At 35.0% G+C, this 20,699-nt stretch overlaps 9 protein-coding genes and 1 pseudogene across 9 annotated transcripts; 7 read left to right on the forward strand and 3 right to left on the reverse strand.

Annotated features, from left to right (window-relative positions):
• Window positions 1-881: 881 nt before the first annotated feature.
• On the forward strand, window positions 882-1,315 carry LOC108138958 (bomanin Short 2). Its single transcript, XM_017261541.2, has 2 exons — window positions 882-1,016; window positions 1,082-1,315. The coding sequence occupies exons 1-2, from the start codon at window positions 959-961 to the stop codon at window positions 1,159-1,161; spliced, it is 138 nt and encodes a 45-aa protein (XP_017117030.1). The 5' UTR covers window positions 882-958; the 3' UTR covers window positions 1,162-1,315.
• Window positions 1,316-1,926: 611 nt separating this feature from the next.
• Window positions 1,927-2,306, forward strand: LOC108138967 (bomanin Short 2-like). The gene is made up of 2 exons (XM_017261553.2): window positions 1,927-2,064; window positions 2,130-2,306. The coding sequence occupies exons 1-2, from the start codon at window positions 2,007-2,009 to the stop codon at window positions 2,204-2,206; spliced, it is 135 nt and encodes a 44-aa protein (XP_017117042.1). The 5' UTR covers window positions 1,927-2,006; the 3' UTR covers window positions 2,207-2,306.
• A 224-nt stretch (window positions 2,307-2,530) lies between these two features.
• Window positions 2,531-3,165, reverse strand: LOC108138947 (bomanin Bicipital 1). Its single transcript, XM_017261529.2, has 2 exons — window positions 3,035-3,165; window positions 2,531-2,978 (listed from the first exon to the last, which is right to left on the reverse strand). The coding sequence occupies exons 1-2, from the start codon at window positions 3,090-3,092 to the stop codon at window positions 2,572-2,574; spliced, it is 465 nt and encodes a 154-aa protein (XP_017117018.1). The 5' UTR covers window positions 3,093-3,165; the 3' UTR covers window positions 2,531-2,571.
• Window positions 3,166-3,187: 22 nt separating this feature from the next.
• LOC108138516 (bomanin Short 2-like) lies at window positions 3,188-5,076 on the forward strand. The gene is made up of 3 exons (XM_017260767.2): window positions 3,188-3,214; window positions 4,646-4,796; window positions 4,864-5,076. The coding sequence occupies exons 1-3, from the start codon at window positions 3,188-3,190 to the stop codon at window positions 4,941-4,943; spliced, it is 258 nt and encodes an 85-aa protein (XP_017116256.1). The 3' UTR covers window positions 4,944-5,076.
• A 229-nt stretch (window positions 5,077-5,305) lies between these two features.
• On the forward strand, window positions 5,306-6,879 carry LOC108138521 (annotated as a pseudogene).
• A 916-nt stretch (window positions 6,880-7,795) lies between these two features.
• Window positions 7,796-8,188, forward strand: LOC108138630 (bomanin-836). Its single transcript, XM_017260935.1, has 2 exons — window positions 7,796-7,904; window positions 7,965-8,188. Exons 1-2 carry the CDS (start codon window positions 7,850-7,852, stop codon window positions 8,141-8,143), a joined length of 234 nt encoding a protein of 77 aa, XP_017116424.1. The 5' UTR covers window positions 7,796-7,849; the 3' UTR covers window positions 8,144-8,188.
• Window positions 8,189-9,836: 1,648 nt separating this feature from the next.
• On the forward strand, window positions 9,837-10,167 carry LOC108138996 (bomanin Short 3-like). Its single transcript, XM_017261590.2, has 2 exons — window positions 9,837-9,952; window positions 10,025-10,167. The coding sequence occupies exons 1-2, from the start codon at window positions 9,901-9,903 to the stop codon at window positions 10,090-10,092; spliced, it is 120 nt and encodes a 39-aa protein (XP_017117079.1). The 5' UTR covers window positions 9,837-9,900; the 3' UTR covers window positions 10,093-10,167.
• A 201-nt stretch (window positions 10,168-10,368) lies between these two features.
• Window positions 10,369-10,711, reverse strand: LOC108138986 (bomanin Short 3). The gene is made up of 2 exons (XM_017261577.1): window positions 10,581-10,711; window positions 10,369-10,514 (listed from the first exon to the last, which is right to left on the reverse strand). Exons 1-2 carry the CDS (start codon window positions 10,630-10,632, stop codon window positions 10,444-10,446), a joined length of 123 nt encoding a protein of 40 aa, XP_017117066.1. The 5' UTR covers window positions 10,633-10,711; the 3' UTR covers window positions 10,369-10,443.
• A 4,409-nt stretch (window positions 10,712-15,120) lies between these two features.
• Window positions 15,121-17,597, forward strand: LOC108138977 (chitinase-like protein Idgf5). Its single transcript, XM_017261565.2, has 3 exons — window positions 15,121-15,301; window positions 15,364-15,924; window positions 16,501-17,597. Exons 1-3 carry the CDS (start codon window positions 15,175-15,177, stop codon window positions 17,142-17,144), a joined length of 1,332 nt encoding a protein of 443 aa, XP_017117054.1. The 5' UTR covers window positions 15,121-15,174; the 3' UTR covers window positions 17,145-17,597.
• A 1,917-nt stretch (window positions 17,598-19,514) lies between these two features.
• LOC108138585 (glutathione S-transferase 1) lies at window positions 19,515-20,417 on the reverse strand. Its single transcript, XM_017260877.2, has one exon. The coding sequence runs from the start codon at window positions 20,322-20,324 to the stop codon at window positions 19,632-19,634; it is 693 nt and encodes a 230-aa protein (XP_017116366.1). The 5' UTR covers window positions 20,325-20,417; the 3' UTR covers window positions 19,515-19,631.
• Window positions 20,418-20,699: the final 282 nt, after the last annotated feature.

Raw genomic sequence — 20,699 nt, forward strand, 5'->3', positions numbered from 1 at the left:
ACACAAGCTTTTATTCTGATTTCAGTTAGCTAGAAATTAAACTCAAATGTATATGTAACACAGAGTATTTGTCTAAAACCAGAAGCTTGTTTTGATTTCTTCTAAATCGATTCTTTATGTATAATTTTAAATTCTAACTGTACTGTGTTTTATTGCTGAACTGTTTTGATGACTTTTGTATACCTACTACTTGAAAAGTTTTTAATATTTTTGGTTATTTCATTTATTAATACAATTTTAAAATATTACATTTATATAAAGTATATTGTTTTTAATTCGACGTCATTGACTGCACATTCAATGACCGACGTTATCATGTCGAATTATACATTGATTTATATATTTGTTATTTGTTCTTGGCCATCAAAACCTCTGACCTCTGAAACGGTGTCTGCCAGTAACAATTTTTTAAAAGGACAACAAACATTTGGCATTCATTTTACCATATTTTGTTAATTTTACCCTTGTAAAGTATATGTTTATAAATTTCCATATATAGTTCTTCAAAAATTGCAGTTCAATTCTCTTAAAAAATAATTCTTAATAATTTATAAGGAGTTCAACATTGAATTTTAAATATAAAAAAATTGTGGTTTTTGATTCAGTTGACAATGTATGTACACAGCAGATACAATTGGTTCAATAATGGACAGCTTTCAATAAATATGCGAACATTTTAATCTAAGATATATTTTTTTTACAATTAAAATTCAGCCGTTAAAAATATGTTTTTACAAAATACCCAAATCCAGTGATTACATTTTTTGGGATTTTCCAAACACATACGACGGTCGGGTCTTATCAGAAACCTACGACTGCCCATTAAACTTGATTCCATCTACGATCCGACTCTCAGCTATATAAGATCAGATCTCGCTAGCAGTGAGCATCAGTTGAAGTCAACCAATTGTGCAGCGCGTTAAGCATCCAAAACCGGAACCACCAATCCAGAATCAATATGAAATTCTTCTCAGTCGTCACCGTCTTCGTGCTGGGTCTGCTGGCTCTGGCCAACGGTTAGTAAAGACTATAAGCTATTTTAAAACTTATTTATTTTACTAATTTGTTTTTTACCCTTCAGCCGTTCCCCTGTCGCCCGATCCCGGAAATGTGATCATCAACGGCGACTGCAAGTACTGCAATGTCCATGGTGGCAAGTAGGACCAAATAGGATACCAGGACTCAAGTTAACTCTAACGCCAGACACAATATTTATCATACAAATTTAAAATGTAACATAGAATTTAGAAACAATGCCAAACACACAAATACAAAAAAAAGAGGGATTTTACTCCCCTTTTCAGTAATACGAAAATTTACAAGTACTTTCTTTCTGGGCATTTATTAATTTATTATTGCCGGCAATCTTGCGACCGACGTTATAGCATCGGGGTAACCAAATTGAAGTTCAATGGCCGATCTCGCCAAATAGGTGTACTACTTATTTATATGCACAAAAAAAAATGGACGAAAATGCTTAATATCATTTATAGTCGATAAAATCCTTGAGATCAAACCTTGAAGTTATGTCGAACTGGGGATGAAAAAACAGAACAGGTATGAAAACAAATGAAAACGTAATTTACACTCAGAAAAAAAAATAGTGCCGTACAAACAATTTTAAGTGAAATTTTCTTAATCAGGGAGTCCAACTGCACCGGAAAATCCAAATTTTATCTCTGAAGGATTTTGTCGGTTTAATTTTGTAAGTCAGTGTAATGTTGCAGAAATATTTTGTTGACACTCACTTCGAATTTGCCAGTTAGAAAAAGATTCTGTTCAGCAGTAAACAATGTGCTTTTACATAAAATCCAGAGTCAAGTGATTATATATATGTGTCGGGGTTATCAGGGGCCTCTGAATACCTATTGCACTCGGGTTTTTCTAGCCAGATCGACTCTCGGCTATATAAGATCAGGTGCCGTCAGCCGAGAGAATCAGTTGTTGTCAATAGATTGAACCGTGCATTTATCGTCTTAAACCGGCAAAACTAATCCAGAATCAATATGAAATTCTTCTCCGTCGTCACAGTCTTCGTGCTGGGTCTGCTGGCTCTCGCCAACGGTTAGTAAAGACTATAAACTATTTTAAGACTTGTTTATTTTACTAATTTATTATTTACCCCTCAGCTGTTCCCCTGTCGCCCGATCCAGGAAACGTGATCATCAATGGTGACTGCAAATACTGCAATGTTCGCGGCAGCTAGTGCCTATTTTTGTAAAAATATAAATAACACAATTTTTATGTTTTCTACATACAATTTATAATCAATACCAACCAAACAAATACAACATAATACAAATTTATTTACTGTGGTTTTTTATTTTTGGGCAGTAAAAACAAAAAAAAAGAAAACATTTGTTGATTTAAATCCAGTGAACTGCGATAATATATTTCTGTATAAAGTTTTGAGATCTGGTCTTTTAGGTAACGGCAACTTTTTAAGAAAATTAATTACCCACAATTTTAGTTGCTATTAAAAAAGACATCTAGAACTGGAAAACTTAGAGAAAAAACTCATCACATAAAATTTATTTTCATAAAAATTTATTGTATTTAAATTCCGTGGTATTAACCACGAATATTACAGCCCACACAGTCACTGTTGCGGACTAGGGTTCCTCCGGGATAGGGTCGGGAATCAATGGTGGTAACGCCACCTCCTGACCAACCCCCACCTCCGCCGCTGCCGCCTCCTCCTCGTCCGCCAGATCCGCCCAGATCAATGTACTGACCACCCCATTGGCGCTTGGATCGCCGGCCTATGTATTGAGATCCACCAGATTGATGGAGGGAGAAGCCACCGTCCAGGTCATTATCGTCCTCATCCGACGAAGGTCGCCTGTGGGTCGGAGATGATTTCGGCTTGGGTTTGGCGGTGGTTGCTCTGCCCCTTGCGGGCTTGTGGGTGGTTGTGGTTGTGGTGGTATGGTCATGTGAACAGTTCACACACTTTCCGTTGATCATCACCTTTCCGGCTGTAGGTGAAACAGAGATTAATATTCTGGGTAAAGTCTTTTAGACCAAAACTGACCTTGAACGAAGGCCAACGTGGCCAAGAACAATAGCGCCAATAGCGTCAGGCACTTCATTATGCGGCTCTCTAACCTGCTCGATCACAGGCGCCTTCTTTTATACCCGTCCCGATTAGCTCAGATCTGTAATCTACATATAATGTATTATACACATGCATATAAAACCGCTCAAGGCTGGCGTTAAGTATAGGTAAGGCATGATGTTTTACTTTATTTTGAGACAAAGCTGAACTATTGCCGGAATAGAAAATGGAATGAGTTTAATGCTTTTCTTCTTCTTTTGTTGGGATTAAAAGAACTGACACTGTAAATTAAAAATGTTTTACTTTAAAAAAAAAAACATATAAATTTAATATGTATTACTGTTTACAAATTTAAATTATTAAAATCCAGCCGAAATCTAATCTTTATACTTCGGTGCAGTTTGACTTCCTGTTAAAAATAGCACTGAACGTTTTTTGTGTGGTACCATATTTTTGGAAAGTGTAATTTACGGCTTTCATTTGTTTTTAAGCGTATTTTTTGTATCTCCATTTCTGTTAATGGACTAAAAATCACAATTTTCACAAGGTTTAAAAATCTCTAATAAATCCAGTGTATTTATTGCGCACCTCACTTAATTTGTATGCAGACCAGTTCAGGAAAAATAGAACAAAACTATGGAATCTATAGACAACTAGATGCGTAAATCAACATGCTGATGCGTAAATCAACATAAATGATGGCTCCGCAAAGATAAATCGAAGTTTTTAAAGGATTTGATGCTGCAAATAACAAATATTTAATATTAATCATAATACAGGGTTAAATATTTTTTCAAGAATTCATTGTGTTAGTTTTTTGAATAGGATGCAATTGAAATGTTTGTTTTATTTTTATATACTGACATAGTAACTTATATTCTTTACTCATTGGAAAGCTATGAAAATCAAGTTTAATAAATTTGATTAGGAGCTAACTTCTATTGAACTCAAATAATAGTTTACGCGAAAATATAATTTTAAGAATAGTTAAAAACGTTTTTTAACACTTACTGTGTTTTAATTTATAGTTTATTATATGTTAATTTAAATTTTCAACACGTGTTGATTTTGGAATTCAAATATAATTAACAGGTTTGAATTCGTCGATACACTTTTTGTTCTATCGAAATAAATGCATATTTTGTTTGTTATGACCACCCATTGTTTGTTTTAATTCGTGCCACGTTTTTTATGCAAATATAAAAAACGGAATAGAAGTTTATAAAAACAAATTTCATTTGTCAACAAAAATATAAAATATATTGCTTTAGGGAGAAACTGAAAATGAACAAAACGAACTACAAGTATTTAAATATTATGTGCACATCTGAACATTTTCACTTGAATTTAAGTTCCACCTGCTAGTTTAGATAGCACTATTATTTGCTTCAAAGTAAACACTGGACTGGAATTTCCAGATTTAAATACGCAAAAACAAAAAGCTATTGAACGGTTAACAGCGGAGAAGGCTAAACTTTCTGTGTTTTCCCAAACGCGCCAGCTTTGTCGAGGGTTATCAGAAGCCTCCGTCGACTGACTGCCCATTGCACTTGACTCGTTCTACGATCCGACTCTCAGCTATAAAAGATCAAGTGCCGCCAGTCAAGAGCATCAGTTGAAGTCAATCAATTGTGCAACGCATTAAGCATCAAAAACCGGAACCACCAATCCAGAATCAATATGAAATTCTTCTCAGTCGTCACCGTCTTCGTGCTAGGTCTGCTGGCTCTGGCCAACGGTTAGTAAAAACACAGAAAACAACTTCAGAGCTTGTTTATTCAACTAATTAAATATTTTCCCCTCAGCTGTTCCCCTGTCGCCCGATCCAGGAAATGTGGTCATCAACGGTGACTGCAAATATTGCAATGTCCATGGCGGCAAGTAGGAAAGTTCTTGCCTGAAAATCAACAAAAGGCCATAACTTACCTCAAACCCAAGACACTATATTTATACTACCGCTGTGTACTAAAATGGAATTTAGAATTTAAAAACAAAAAATAAATATAAAAAAAATCTTAGCAATTTTGTATATTTTCTTGAGCTTTACCCTTATAAGGTTTTTTAATAATCGAAATCCTCAGGTCTTCTGTTTGCATTTTTTTAAGGAGATAATTGGTTTTGATCTTCAGCTTTGATGGTACTGTTTTTACTCAGATACTGTACAGCGCATAAAATAAATAAAAGTTAAAAAGTATCATCATCTGATATTATTGTTTTTATTACAGCACAATAATTTTGGAACAGTCAATGTTATTCAAGGATGACGAATTACGCATCCGAACCGTTGCCACTAGCGTAGCGGTAAATGGAAGATTAAATCAACAATGATAGACAATCTGATAATAAAGTTTTTTATTTATTACGTTCAGCTTTGAAGATTTCCTGATTTCCTATATTATAACTCAATCATTTTTAAAATTTTTTTTTTCAGCTATGTTTATATCATACTTTCCTTATAGTTTAAATGTTTGAGGCTCTAATACTTTTGATCTTTTCTGCAAAAATCTTAAGGATCTAATTCATTTTATGAGGTAATTAAAAAAAGCACTGACGTGGTAAAAAAATGTTGTGTGGCCAAATATGAATTCTTTACAAAATAATATGTTACAAATGAAAAGTACATTAATAAATTTAAGTGTAATAGTAAAATAAATATCTGACTTTTAAATAGTATTTGATATTAAAATTAAATATAATGCTAATTGAACTGCAATATTTAATATTAAAAAACTAATTTAAAATAGTTCCTATTCGATTAAAATGCATTTTATGTAAATGAAATATGGTTTAAATTTAAATTAAATTTTCAAATATTAAAAATCAACTCAAACCAATCAATAAAAAAAATGTTTAATATCCTAATATTTATATATTTAAATTAACTAACAACCGCAAAGGATGAAAATCAAATCGAAAAATATTTACATTGAGTTGAAAATATTTATAAAATAAATTTGTTTTCTTCTTGTACTACGCATTTTTTACATATATTTTTATGGCATTTGGCGAACCCCAGACGAAGCAGACTAATGCAACTATGTACCTTGGTTACCCCTTTTCGCACAATTCTTGCTAATAAGCTCGGTTTTAATTTAGACGTTTATGGATTCGACGGAATTGAACTTGTAAAACGGGTCGAAATACTTGGAAATATTTATATCGCAGGGGCGCTAAGTCAAATGAAATCAGGTTTTCGATCTGGGCATTGCACGTGAATAGAATATTGCTGTGGACCAGCTTGGATTTCCCTTTCTCAATCTCGCGCCCCGTGGCTATCAGTCTGCACTTGTTTACGCTCAATTTCATTGAGAACGTCGCACTACAGCACTTGGGGAACTTCTCGTCTGGGAGAATCCCGATCTCTGCCAGAGTTTTCCCAGAGCCATCGTGGCCAGCTTCTTGATAAGACCGATCGGTCTAGCTCTAAGAGCTCAGCTATAGGGCTATACATATAAGCAGCGGTGTGCTCAACTCTCGACATCAGTTGTCACCTGCAATCCTCTCGAGTCAACCGCAAAAACAAACCACAAAATCAACAACATGAAATTCCTGTCGCTTGCCTTTGTTTTGGGACTGCTGGCTCTGGCCAATGGTGAGTGAACTCAACTAAATATTTGCAAACAACGTAAGTCATTTAACTCTGATTTCCATTCTACAGTGTCCTCAGCCACTCCCCTGAATCCTGGCAATGTCATCATCAACGGCGACTGCCGCGTCTGCAATGTGAGGGCCTAGGAGTAGTTGAGATGGAGGCAAGAAAACGAGCCAGTTGCAGTTCACACAGCCACATATATATTTAAGTCAGACAGAAATGTAATAAAAATTCAAAGAAAAATAAGTTCAATTAAAAAAAAATTAAAAGTAAACATAATATATATTTTTATTGGGAAAATGTTTAAATGACGGGGAAACAAGGCACAGCTGAGTTACGAAATAATTGACTTTAAGCCTATTGCTAATTCCCCTTTTGATCAGGGGTGCTTTAAAAACCTCTTTCAAATAAAAATTCTTACTTTAAATTTCTTTTGAGAAAATGTTTAATTAAAAACATAAATATAATATAAGATATTTTACTCCCAAATGTAGAAATCTATTCCACAATTATTTCAACCTAATATTTGTGGTGGTACTATGAATATATGGTGTGAACTTGGAAATTTTTAATAAAGTTTCGGCTAGAAGGTTTGCCCAATAAGAAATTTGTAAGACTTTGGAATTTGAAGTTTAAAATTGCCAAGACAAATACAAAATATACAAATATTAAAGCTAAAGAAAATGTAAAATAATTAAATTTTTTTAATATTTTAAGTGTGTTATTTAAACATTTATTTCTCAATTATTTGACTTAAAATAAATCATTATCAAACAACAAAAAATATTCATTATATTGACTTAAAATTCCCTTTAATTATTAAACTTTAGGGCTTTTTCAATTCTTACGATTATAAACATTTTTTACGCATTAAAATTTGTTAATTTTTATTGAATTTCTTTTAGTAAATAATATTTTGTTTCTTGTAAACAGTGTGTATCAAACAACGTAAACTTTGCAACAAGTTAATGCTATTTTTAAACGATAAGATATTTAAATTTCGTTATCTTCACAGAAAAATATTAAAAGTAAATAAATTATGGGTTTTTAACAATCGATTCGGTACCGATCAGTTTCTTCCCTCGAGATTTTTCTGAAAAGCCCCGCTTAGGCTGAACAATACTATATACTGATCCCATATAAAGAGCAGAGCACTCGAGCATTCGCGATCAGATTTATTCGTAGTCCCAAAGTCAAACATGAAATCCGCCGGAGCTTTGATGCTGATTTTTTGCCTGCTGGTTGCGGTTAATGGTAATTGGTTTAGCTTATAAGCTTATATATATATGAAGATAAACAATTTTTTTATTGCAGCTACACCGGGCAAAGTGTATATTAATGGAAAGTGCATCGACTGCAACAAGCCGGATAACGATGACGGCATAATAATGCCCCCTGATCATGGGACGGCTGGTTCTATTTCATACACTCTTACATCTGGAGCGATAGCCTTTGGAATTTTATATCATTTATTTAGTTTAATTACTGTGTAGTCAATCCTCAAATAAAAATTGATTTTTGGAAATTTCTTGACTCAATTATAAGGTAGTTTCTATCGGTATAGTTTGTGTTGGGAAAATGGGAGTTTATTTTATATTTTACAATGAAACTGTTTTTGACAGCTATATCATAATTTAAACAAGAAAGAAAGCAAACTTCGGCAAGCCGAAGTTCATATACCCTTGCAGCTATTGCATGAATTAAATACTTTTGAAAACATTTAAATTATGATTTACTTGAGTATATACTGAAAAACAGTGAAGCTATGATGATTTGCAGCTCAATTATTAGATAGTTATTTTATATAATTTTATTAGTTCTATGGGAGCTATATGATATAGACGTCCGATTTTGATAAAATTTAAAACATAATTCTGAAATAATTAAACATTGCCATATGTCGAAGAACTAAACAAAAAATTAAAAAACAGAAAAGTTATAATTTTTTTTCATTTATTTCTCCGATTGTTCCTATGGGCCCTATATGATATAGTCGTCCGACTTTGATGAAATTTAAACCGTAAATCGAAAATATTTAACCATTACTAAATGTCGAAGAACTAAACAAAAAATTAAAAAACAGAAAAGTAATAATTTTTTTTCATTTATTTTTCCGATTGTTCCTATGGGAGCTATATGCTATAGTCGTCCGATTTTGATGAAATTTAAAACGTAAATCGGAAATATTTAACCATTACTAAATGTCGAAGAACTAAACGAAAAATTAAAAAACAGCAGTTATAATTTTTTTTCATTTATTTTTCCGATTGTTCCTATGGGAGCTATATGCTATAGTCGTCCGATTTTGATGAAATTTAAAACGTAAATCGGAAACATTTAACCATTACTAAATGTCGAAGAACTAAACAAAAAATTAAAAAACAGCAAAGTTATAATTTTTTTTCATTTATTTTTCCGATTGTTCCTTTGGGAGCTATATGCTATAGTCGTCCGATCCGGCTCGTTCCGACTTATATACTACCTGCAATAGAAAGACAGCTTTTGGGAAAGTTTCATGCAGATAGCTTTAAAACTGAGAGACTAGTTTGCATATAAACGGACGGACAGACGGACAGACGGACGGACAGACGGACATGGCTAGATCGACTCGCCTAGTGATGCTGATCAAGAATATATATACTTTATAGGGTCGGAGATGTCTCCTTCACTGCGTTGCAAACTTCTGACTGAAATTATAATACCCTCTGCAAGGGTATAAAAATGAAATTTCGTTTATCTATTTTCGGAAAATTTTAATATCTGTAAATTTAGTTTGAAGGTAAACCGTACTTAACATAAATGAAAAGCATTTTAATCAAATATAAACAATTTCAAAACTAAACACATTAACTACATACATGCAAGTTTATATGCATTGTACTTCTTAATTGCAATTTAATACATTATTAGATTTCTATTTATATTGTTTCTTTTTTTTTTGGTACGGTTGCAGTACGCAGTAAGATTTGTATTAACCTTTCAAGACAAAAATACATGTAAAAATGTATGACAAACAATTATTGATTTGATTATTATCAACTTTTGTTTTGCAAATTGTACATTATAGAATCGGCTTATCAATGGGTATAATATAGAATCGGCTTATCAATGGGAAATATTTAATTTCTGGGCGTTTCCAGTTATTACATGGCCTTGTGTGTTCGAAACGAATACCTATACCTGAGTTTTCTATAAAAGAAAACCAAGGAAGTGAATTTTCATCAGTTGCGACTAAAGTCTTACCGACAATATGAAGTGGCTGAGCTTGGTTTTTGTTTTTGGTCTATTGGCCATGGCAAATGGTGAGTCATCCTTAGGATACCTCAATTCTTGCCTATAATTTTTAAATGCATTTTTTATTCTTATTTTTACAGCATCACCTCTGGTTCCGGATAACGTTATTATCAATGGAGATTGTGTAAAGTGCAATGTGCGAAGCTAGGATGGAGGCTAAAAAAAAAAAGAATTTACTTCTTGTAACCAAAATATAAAGAAAATAAAAATTCTTTACATATTATTATAGTTTTCTTTTATTGTTTTTGGTTTTTAGAGCACACAGTTTTTTTATAATTCTTTTAAAAGCACATACAAAATTTTCTTAAAAAAAAGAAGAATGTCTTCTTTGTTTCCAAACCATTTCAAAGTTTGCATGAATTTTCGAGACGCTGTTAAATCACATTTGTAAACTACTGCATTAACTTAACAGAAAAAAACTACATTTATGAGTGAAAAAGTGATCTTATTTTATTTCATATTTTTGCGCAGTTAAGCAAATGAGCTTCAGTTTTATATTTTAATCGCCCCGAACATTGCAAACCCTGCAGTCGCCGTTGATGATGACATTGCCAGGATTCAAAGGAGTTGCTGGAAATAATACAAAAGCTTCACTAAGTATTCAGTCCGGATTAAATGGTATATCCTTTCACTTACCACTGGCCAGAGTCAACAGACCCAAAAGAAATGCGATCGAGAGCAGCTTCATGTTGTGAGGGATTTTAGCGACTATTTTGCAAATCCGTTTGAACAGGTCACTTTTATAGCCCCGCCAAGTCGGACTGATTAGCAAATTGCGCACTTTTTCAATTAATTCATGGCTTTTGAAATATAAGCAAATAATGCGTCATAACTTGATTTTAACAGCCACCCATCCTGTTCGTTATAGCTTTGAAGAGATCTTTGTCTGTGTTTTGCATGCGGCTCTAATATAAAAACAGCAATCAATTCCAGAGAATTTTTCCGACTCCTAGCTATTTTATTGTAGCAATCATATTACACATTCGTTCGTATAAAATTATAAAAAACTAGTATAAATTCTTATCTATTTCAAAAATTCGTAAAATTCCGCAGCAACTTTGCTTTTACTTGATACTTCAAAATGTAAACAAATAACATAAACAAATTAATAAAAAAATAATTTATATTACTTACATTTACAAATTTTAAAAGCTTAGTATGAACAGAATTTCCCGAGCAGAAGTTTAAGTTCTTCTATGTTTTTTTTATTTGTTATTGTGTGTCTATGTAGTCGCAAAAGGTAAATGAACGTGTTTGTGGTCGAATTGACTTTGTCACGCAAAAGTTGCTTTAAGTGTGTCTGTTTGATTTTGTTTATAAGTAAGTCTACCCGTGTTTTGGTGCACTGAAAATAAAAATATGAAATATTGAATAAGTATGTCTCATATTGAAATCGACTCTATACTGATAAAAATAATTTTGATTGAAACATTATGTCGGATTCGGAAATATAAAGTCCTTTTTTATAAATTGATATGTTAAGCTTACGAGTTTTAACTTAATTAAGCACTGTAGTACCTGGATTTTTCTAATGAAAAGACTAAGAAACATATATAAGTATTTTTGGTAAATTTGTTGTTTTTAATTTTAAAGTGATTTTCAATGTGTATGTGTTTTCGCACATGGCTGGCAATTAAGCCAATGAAGCATTTAAAACCACCAGCCAAGCTCCATGCAAAATGAGTTTTTTGGGTGTTTTGGGGGCCTGAGGCTATTCCCAGCGTTTTCGGGGTGTTTCGGTGGTTTTGCGGAGGAGAAAGGTGAATGTGAATGCGAATGCGGATGGGGCGGAGAAAGGGTTTAGCTCAGTCACACAGCTTCCACTCACACTGGATTAGTGCCGCGTGTGCTAAATGCTGTTGTTGTTGTTTTTTTTTTCCACATTTGTCAACGTAGATGGCATTACGGATAAATGAACTTCAGCCAGATGAACGTACATACATATGTACGTATACGTTATATGTGGAAGGAATTGTGCGCCTTTAAAGAAGGACAGCCGACACGTGTGCGTTAACAATTTAATTACGCTGCGGTGCGGGCAGCGACAGCTGCCACATGTCTCTCGAAAAAGTTAATCATCGAGTCGAGAGGGTATTCAGGAGTTAAAGACGGCCAAGTACTGGTTTTGTGGCACCATTAAAGCGCCTACCCGTTGAACAAATGTTTCAATCGGAAAACTCGAGTGGTGTTAAGGAGCGGTACGTCAGCGGTCTCAAGTGGTCATGTTTATGCTCTATAAATTGAAATAAAACAGGAGTTTGTATCCGGCTGAAGCTTTCAGTATGATGGAGTATGTAAGGGAAGGAAGAGAAAAAATAATTATATATAGGGCACTTACCCAGCATTTTTCTAGCCTAAAAAAACTTAATTTGAAAAAAGTGTCCTTATTAACACATCATTTTAATAAACAATTAAATTTAAATAGTGTAAGAATAGTAAGAGTAATGACATCCATAAAAAAAGGAACTAAAAGAAAAAAAAGAACTTATGGTATCTGGTTTCCCTTATAAAACTGTACAATCAAATGTTAAATTAAAACAAAATACACTCCCTTACTTTCTATGATGCGTATACGTAATATTACAAAATTAAACATAAATAGATTTTATTGCATGCACAGTATATTATTATAAATCACGTTTAAAAATAATGCGGTTATTTTGTTGTGTTCTCTAACCTTATTTGACAATTTTTTCACTTTTTCCATGTGGATTTATATTTATGTGTAATTGCATCACTATTCCTGTCGGTTGAATTATAATGGCTTTCTCGGCAGCTGCTCCTCTATTAGTTTATTGTCAACCTGTGGCAAAAGTTCTGGGTGAGAGAGCCAGTGGCGTAACCTGGATTTAATTGAGAAGGCTAAGTGGGGGGATTAAAAAGAAATATGTGTGCCAGAATCTGTAGAAATTACGGCTAAAATATAATCCAAAAAAATAAAAAAAATTCTGAGAAAAACCTTATGTATATTTCTTGGTAGCCATCTTTTAAAATTTCTACTCGAAAATGACTAAACGTAGTGTATTCTTTTATAGGAATAACTGAAAGTATATTTTTTAAAAATAATACTTTCCGAATAATTTATTTTAGTTACAATTATCTGCTAACAAAAATTTCGTACGCCTCTGGAATGGGCGTGGCACCGACAATGCAAAGAGATGGAGAAAGTAATAGAAAGCAGTGTTACCGAACATGTGTGCATTCTGTTAGTTGATTGCCCAAGCGTCCGTGTTTGCGGTTACATTCTGTTGATTCCTGTTGGCTTTTCCCCACCGTTTGCTTCCTTTATTGTCCTTTTTTTGTGCTGTGGTTAGTTTTATAGCTCTCGCCATTTGGTTTTATGATACAACCAACTGCGGCTTTATGCATAAACTTGAATTTCATTTTGTGCTTTCTCGCAGGTGGCTAACCCATTTTTGTTGCCCTTATTTAGGCGCTTACATGTGCTCGTAGAACATTGTCCTAGGTAAAAACTGAAGTCAACAGTTTATTTATTTAATAATGTGAATTTAGGTTTCGTGTATAGAGTAATTTCTTAAATTGTTGCTTTAGCCAACAGGCAACCATTAACATTACATTGCCTTTGTTATTTTGGGTAAATTTTGATCTTAAAAGGTTGGGTTTATTTTAATTTTGACAACACAAAAAACTTTTTTTCTTAAAGTCTGGGTTAAATAATAGTTTAGAATAGAAAAGTGGCTAAAAAGAAATATATAATGTTTATTAGCAATTTTCGAAAAATTACTCATGTTTTTAAGGTGCAGACAGCCAAAAAAGCTTTTTGTAAATCTTAAAAATAACTCGAGTTTTCTCCCATTATTCGAAATAAATAAAAATCGCTTTTGAAAAAGTATGAGATAATGTGGCAAACATTTTTAAATACCCATATTAGTATCATACAAATAAAACATAATCTGATTGTAATAAAGGCAATTTCCCAATGAATTTCCATTTACTCGTAAGCAATTGGATTTCGGGCTGTGTTTAATGTAATCCCCAAAAAGTTTTTAAAAGCAAGCACAGTAATTGAGCACTGATGCCATCCCCCGACAGCTGACCCCTTCATTGCCATCAAATGACATGGCAGTCAACACATTTGGTCCTTGCCGCCACGTGAGCAAAATTGCTAATCAACTGGGGGATGAAGGACATGGACATGGTCATGGGGATAGACATGGGCATGGGCATGGGCATGGGCATGGGCATGGGCATGGGCATGGGCACGGCCATCCATGTTTGAGTGGTGACCCCCAGTTATTGCTCCTGGGGAGTGACAACTCATCATTCCGTCGTCGTTGTCGAGGGCTTTAATGTGTTTAAGCGTTACGAGCATGAACAAACATTATTGTCCCGTGGGAATCGGTAAATTGGTGCTGAGTGCAGGACTTTGGATTGGCATTGAATTTGTGGAAGTGACACTTTGCTAGCCCAAGCAACCCCCTTAACACCCACTCCTTTGCTTTGACAGACACTAATGGGTGTATGTTGTTTTGTTTGTTTGTTTGCCAGTTTGCGGGAAATGTGGATAAGGGAAAATATATTAATAGCTGAGAGGCAGTTAGTCTTAATGGAATTTACAATTTTTTATTTAAGGTCTTTTTGCTTTAGTTCTTAGGCACATTGGTACAAAAAAACGAAGTAAGTACAAATATTTTGTAACTTATTTAAATACTTTTCGGTTTTGCAGTTATTAAAAATACAGAAAACAAATTTTGAATAACTTTTCATTTGACTATTTTCGAAATCGATAATATTATTTAAGAATGTAATTTGTTGTGCTGCAATGACATTTCGTATAGAAATAATGTTATTACGATGATTATTTTTTGTTATACCATATAAAACTTCAACATTTTTGTTATCTCACTTTAATATGTAACTTGTGATTCTATGTCCACCTTGAATCTGTTTTAAAAAATCAATATTTTTTATTTTATTTAATATTACTAAAATTTTTGTAGATCGAATCTATATAATGGATCAATAGTTTTACCTGTATTCGGCACAATAAAAAGATTGTTTTATAATAACCTTAATTTTTCAATTTGTTTTAGTATTTCTTTCGGTGTTCTATTGCCAAATGCAGCATTATAAAAACAGAGAATCGGAGCACTAATCACAATAATTTCTTATCTGCTGGATTGGACAAGGCTTTGACTCTGGTTCATCAAAACAAGCGGCCAGATCAGTTGTTAATCTAATTTAGAGCTGAACAGTGCCACGAATCATTATGTTAGCTTTAAATAGCCCATTTAAAGGGCTACTGCTCTGCAGTTTTCTGGCCATATTGCAGTGCATATCTGCAGAAGTTGGAAAACTGGTCTGCTTCTACGATGCCAAGAGTTTTGTGCGAGAAGGTTAGACTTGAAAGCATTTACAATTTGTGTGCCAAGTAGATCAGAGGTTATCTCATTTTCAGGCCCCGCCCAAATGTCATTGGCCGAACTGGAGCCCGCCCTGACTTTCTGCAACTTTCTGGTCTACGGTTATGCGGGCATCGATGCTGAAACCTACAAGATCAAGAGTTTGGATCCAACGTTAACCCACGACCGCCAGCACTATCGTCACATAACGGATCTGCGAAAGAAGTATCCGCATGTCCGATTCCTGCTCTCGGTGGGCGGCGATCAGGACTTGGACAGCGAGGGCGTGGCAGATAGTGGCAAGTACTTGAGATTACTGGAACAGCCGGAGCATAGAAAAAATTTCCAGGCGAGTGTGGTGCATGAACTCAACAGCAATGGCTTCGATGGACTCGATCTCTCCTGGCAGTTCCCAAAAAACAAGCCCAAACTGCAGCAGGGTGTTTTTAAGCGGGTTTGGGGCTCCTTCCGTGGCTTCTTCACTTCCACATCGGTGGATGAGAAGGCTCAGGAGCATCGGGAGCAGTTTGCGGCCCTTCTTGGAGAATTGAAATCCGATTTGCGACGTAGTGGCCAGCTCCTGACTGTCAGCATGCTGCCCCATGTTTCAGCAGAACGTAAGTTATACTAGCCTACACCTTTTTGTAAAAAGTTTCTCTAAAATACCTTAAAAAGTGTGTATCAGGTATAAGAACTCTTAGTTTTAGAATTGTTTAGTTTTGAAATTATTTTCGTTTGGATCAAGCAAACACTATTTTAAAAAGAAATTGTAATATTCGTTTTTAAAACTCACCTATCTATTATGCAAGAAAGTTTCTTAATTTGACATACCTTTATCGTTCTTAAAACAATCAATTGTGTATCAATCTATTTTAATACAATCACATTTTACTTTATAAAAATAGTATTCGGATCATACCAAAGTCATGTTTTGTATATTACAACTTTCGTCACAACAGTTTATACTTAATTAATGGGAAAATCTTTGTTCTTTCTGATTATTGTAAATTTAATCCTCAGATAGTTCTTAAAAATATTATCTTACTTCCCAGTTTTCCCTTTTGAATCAAACAGAAGTTGTTCTTCATTAAAAAATTATTTAAAACTAAAAAAAGCCAAGTCTTTGTGGATTAGTCTAAGAGGCAAAATCATCGTTTAATATTAAATATTAAAATGGGTATCTCTTTTTCCAGTTTTTATTGATGTTCCCACTGTACTGAGCCACGTGGACTTCGTCAACCTGGGCACCTATGACTTTCAGACTCCGGAACGCGATCCCAAGGTTGCTGATCTGCCAGCTCCACTGTACGAAATGTACGACCGGAATCCCAACCACAATGTGCAGTACCAGGTGCAGTATTGGTTGAACCAGACATCCCAAATCAGTGCACACAAGCTGCATGTTGGAGTGGCCAGTTACGGGCGTGCTTGGAACATGACCCGGAACTCTGGAATTACCGGCTATCCACCAATTCCGGCGGCTAATGGAGCTGCTCCGGCGGGCAGGCAAACAGTCATTCCCGGATTACTCAGCTGGCCGGAGACGTGTGAGCTGCTGCAACAGCAACCGAAGGATCGGGATGTGCCCCATCTGCGGAAGGTGGGCGATCCCACCAAGCGTTTCGGCATCTACGCTTATAGGGCGGCGGATGAGAAGGGCGAGAATGGCCTATGGGTGGGCTACGAGGATCCCACAACGGCGGCCATCAAGGCCGAGTTCGTACAGTCCCGTGGTTTGGGCGGGGTGGCCTTCCACGACCTATCTCTGGATGACTTTCGAGGTCAATGTGCCGGCGAAAAGTTTCCCATCATGCGGAGCATCAAATTTAAGCTATAGATCTGCTGTTCACATCTAATGGAAATAAAACAATTTAAAAAAAAAAGGAGGCTTAGTTGTAGAGACTGGTTTTTGTTCAACTTTCATAAATTATTCACTGCCTAATTTTAAAATGTAATGCAATAATTTTATTGGCCGCAATTCGTTTTGATTCCCTAAATAAGGCACAAAAACATCATACAATTTACATTTTCCATTTTCTTTAACATCCTCTTTTAACACTTACTTTCAAAAAATTAGAATTTTTAATTTTGCTTCGATTTCTGTTTTCCCAAAGATTATTATATTTACTAAATTAATGAGGTTTTGCACATAATATTAATAACAAACTATAAGATGGGCCGCAAAAGCTATAACAATTTTTTACAGATTCCGTACGACATCAAAGTTTTACTGCTTGAACAAAATGGTACATTTCTGTAGTAATCCAAAAAATAAAAACCACTAATATAAGTGAATGCCTTTCGCTAAGAAGATTGGGGCGCCGGAAATAAACCGGCAAAGTGGAAGGCTGTAAAAGCGGAAGAGGAAAAAGTAAAAGCGTCCCGCCACGAAGGCAAGTGAAGTGCCAGGCGAAGCGCAAAGCAAAGCAAACTTCTCAAATGCCACTGACTCGGTGGGCACAAGGGGTGGCTTAGGGCACAAGGACGTGGGGTGGCAGGGTGACTGGGTGACTATGGTGGTCCAAAGTAAAAGTTGAAATTAAACCAATTAGTTTGCCTGCCACCACTCTCGACGCCGTCGTCGCTGCAATGAGGCGCATAAAACCAGGCGACGCAAGGTAGTTCTTTGAGATGTCCACAAAGCCACGAGTTCCTTTGTGATTTTGCAGGTTCCTGGCTTAAGATTTGATTTTACACAGAAAAATAAAAAAGGTTTTGCATAAAGACACAAAAAATTATCTCCCTTGGAGCGTCATAGATTGCATTTAAACTGAGATAAATATTGTCACTCAAAATAATACGTGTTAACTATTGTTTTGTGTCATTACAGAAAAAAAAGTAATTATAAAAAATATAATTAATCAACAAAAATACATCACTTTTTCATAAATATAATAGAAAAAGAACCCTATAACGTGATTTTAAAAATAATGTAATTTTTTTAACGTGGAACAATACTATAACTTATAAAAAAATAAATAAAAAAACCTACAACTGGTTTGTTATGAAGGTTTTTTGTTTTTATACATTTTTTATTTACATTTGTTAAATTTAACCAATGTTCTTGTATTAAAGTTTGTTTTAATTATCTTTTACTAGTTATCTATTGGACACAAACAAAAAAAAATATAATGGTTTTCATTATTATCTACATAATCATACTCGCGTGAGTTTATTAGCAATCACGCCGGCATCTCCTTTAGGACACTTGTGGGGTTGGAAACGGACTACACCCAGCAGGTATTTAGACTTGGGCTCCTTTTTAAGAGTATTTTAAACGACGGCGCGGCCCTTTTGGGGACTACCAAGGGGAAGGGACTGAAGAAATCGAGACCAGAGTGCAGATAAGAGGCAAAATGGGGGGGATGAAAAGGAGGCGGACGGCTAGCTGCTTCGGCGGATGGCGCCGTCATAAATTAATTATGATTTAACAACTTTAGCATGCACGACACGGCAGGAAAACTTTTTGCGCTTTTCATTCCCTCGCCTTCTACTATTTTGTGTCGCTTTGTAGAGGAGGGAAAATTTTATAATTTTAATGAGCGCAAAAAAGTTATAAACTTTTGGCTGCGTTGCCATTGGAAATGCACTCCACGTTGCTAGGAAGTACTTTATCTAGCGGTCGATTCAAAGATATATGAACTGAAGAAGAAAAATTCCTATAATCAAGGACCTTAAGCAATCAAGGACACTTAACAATGAACTTAAAAGCGTTGGAAATTCTCCACTTATCTTGTATAAACTTCTATTTGGCGGAGTTCTAATACACAAGAAAAAATTAGCTCGATACCTTTGAAAATTACAAATTATACTCAAAACATAAATTTTTGTTAGGACGTTTTAGTTCTATAGAAGCGTATAGTTAATTTTTAGGCAATCAAATAATAATAAGAACAGTACCAGTTATGTTTTTTATGGTTATGGAAAAATACATTCACTTTAAATTGGGAATATATTTTATTTAAAACTTTAATAATCATTTCTTTTCAGTTTTAAAAGTACTAGTTAATTTTGCATTTCAAAAATGCTATATATATTTTCAACTTACTCTGTTAGATGAAAAAAATACAAATAAAACTACTTTCTCCACATAGATTAGAAAAATTGTCTTCCTTTTAAATTTGCTTTTCATTTTATCTGTTTTAAGATTTTAAATAAAATTGAAAACCAAGCAATAAGCTGGAAAAAAATAAATAAAAAGATTTGGTTTTGCCTTTTAAAATGAATATGCCCAATTGGCTAAAACAATTTTTAATTTATAAAACTTTACGCCATTTAACATATAATTTAAAATCAGATAATCCATTATTACCAGCCAAAGGAGTCACACTTTTCCGGCTCCGCTCTTGATGTCCTCGAAGGCCTTTTGCCACAGTTTGTCGAACTGCTTGGGCAGTTTTGCGCGGATGCAATCGGCCTCCAGGCGGGCTCCCCTCAAGTTGGCCTCCTCATAGAAGGGCAATTGGGAAAGGCGTTCCAACCAGGCGGATAACTTCGGGTATTTTGCGCTCTCCACGGGACAGTAGCTCAAGTGCAGGGTGCTCACCGTGGCCACAATACTAAAGTCAGCGATGGTCAACCGTGGACCGGCCAAATAGGGATTCTCCGCCAGAAATTCCTCCAGCAAGCCGTAGGCATCGCGCAATTCGGCCAATAGATCCTTGGGCACCTCAGTGGCATGGTCTCTGAAGAGAGCCCTCTGCAATCGTTTGTAGATGCCGTGGAAGAGGACTCCGGTCTCGAAGTGCAACCGTTGATCCACCACTGCCCGTTGTAGCGGATCCTTGGGATAGAGCTCATCCGACTGGGCATACTTGTTCACCAGATAGCCGATAATGGCAGGCGAATCGCAGATGAGCTCCTGATCATCCTTTAACACCATTTCCGGTTTGTCAACATACTCGGCCGGCATGAACAGTGGCCGAATCTCGTGCTCCAGCTGGAGGGCTCGAAGGGTCAACAAAATGGCCCGAAACGGCGGACTGGTCTCAACGCCAAGTACAGATATTTTAACCATCTTGCCTTCTTGACGCCTTTGCCTTTTGGTTGGTTAACTTTGAGATTCGTAGCAGACAATGTGCCATCCACAACTGACTCGAGGCAACCAAAATGATTTGAAACTTCACCCTCGATTAGATTAGATACTAAAACTTAGTTGCTTGATTATTATCACAAAGACGTCATAATGCTGCAAGTCTAAGTTTTTGCCTGATTGTTTATTAATTCCCGAGATAAGTCGGTCTGATATCTATAGCTGCGTCAACATTTGGCCAACGTCTCCATGACTTATGTGATCAGGGGTGGAAAATCAAGGTGTCTATAACTTTTTTGGTGTATAAATCAATTAAAATTATTTAAGTATTTAAGCTTTACACTCTAAAACTGTTATTAT

The sequence above is a fragment of the Drosophila elegans genome, unplaced genomic scaffold (assembly GCF_018152505.1).
Source record: "Drosophila elegans isolate 14027-0461.03 unplaced genomic scaffold, ASM1815250v1 contig_183, whole genome shotgun sequence".
Taxonomy (NCBI): Eukaryota; Metazoa; Arthropoda; class Insecta; order Diptera; family Drosophilidae; genus Drosophila; species Drosophila elegans.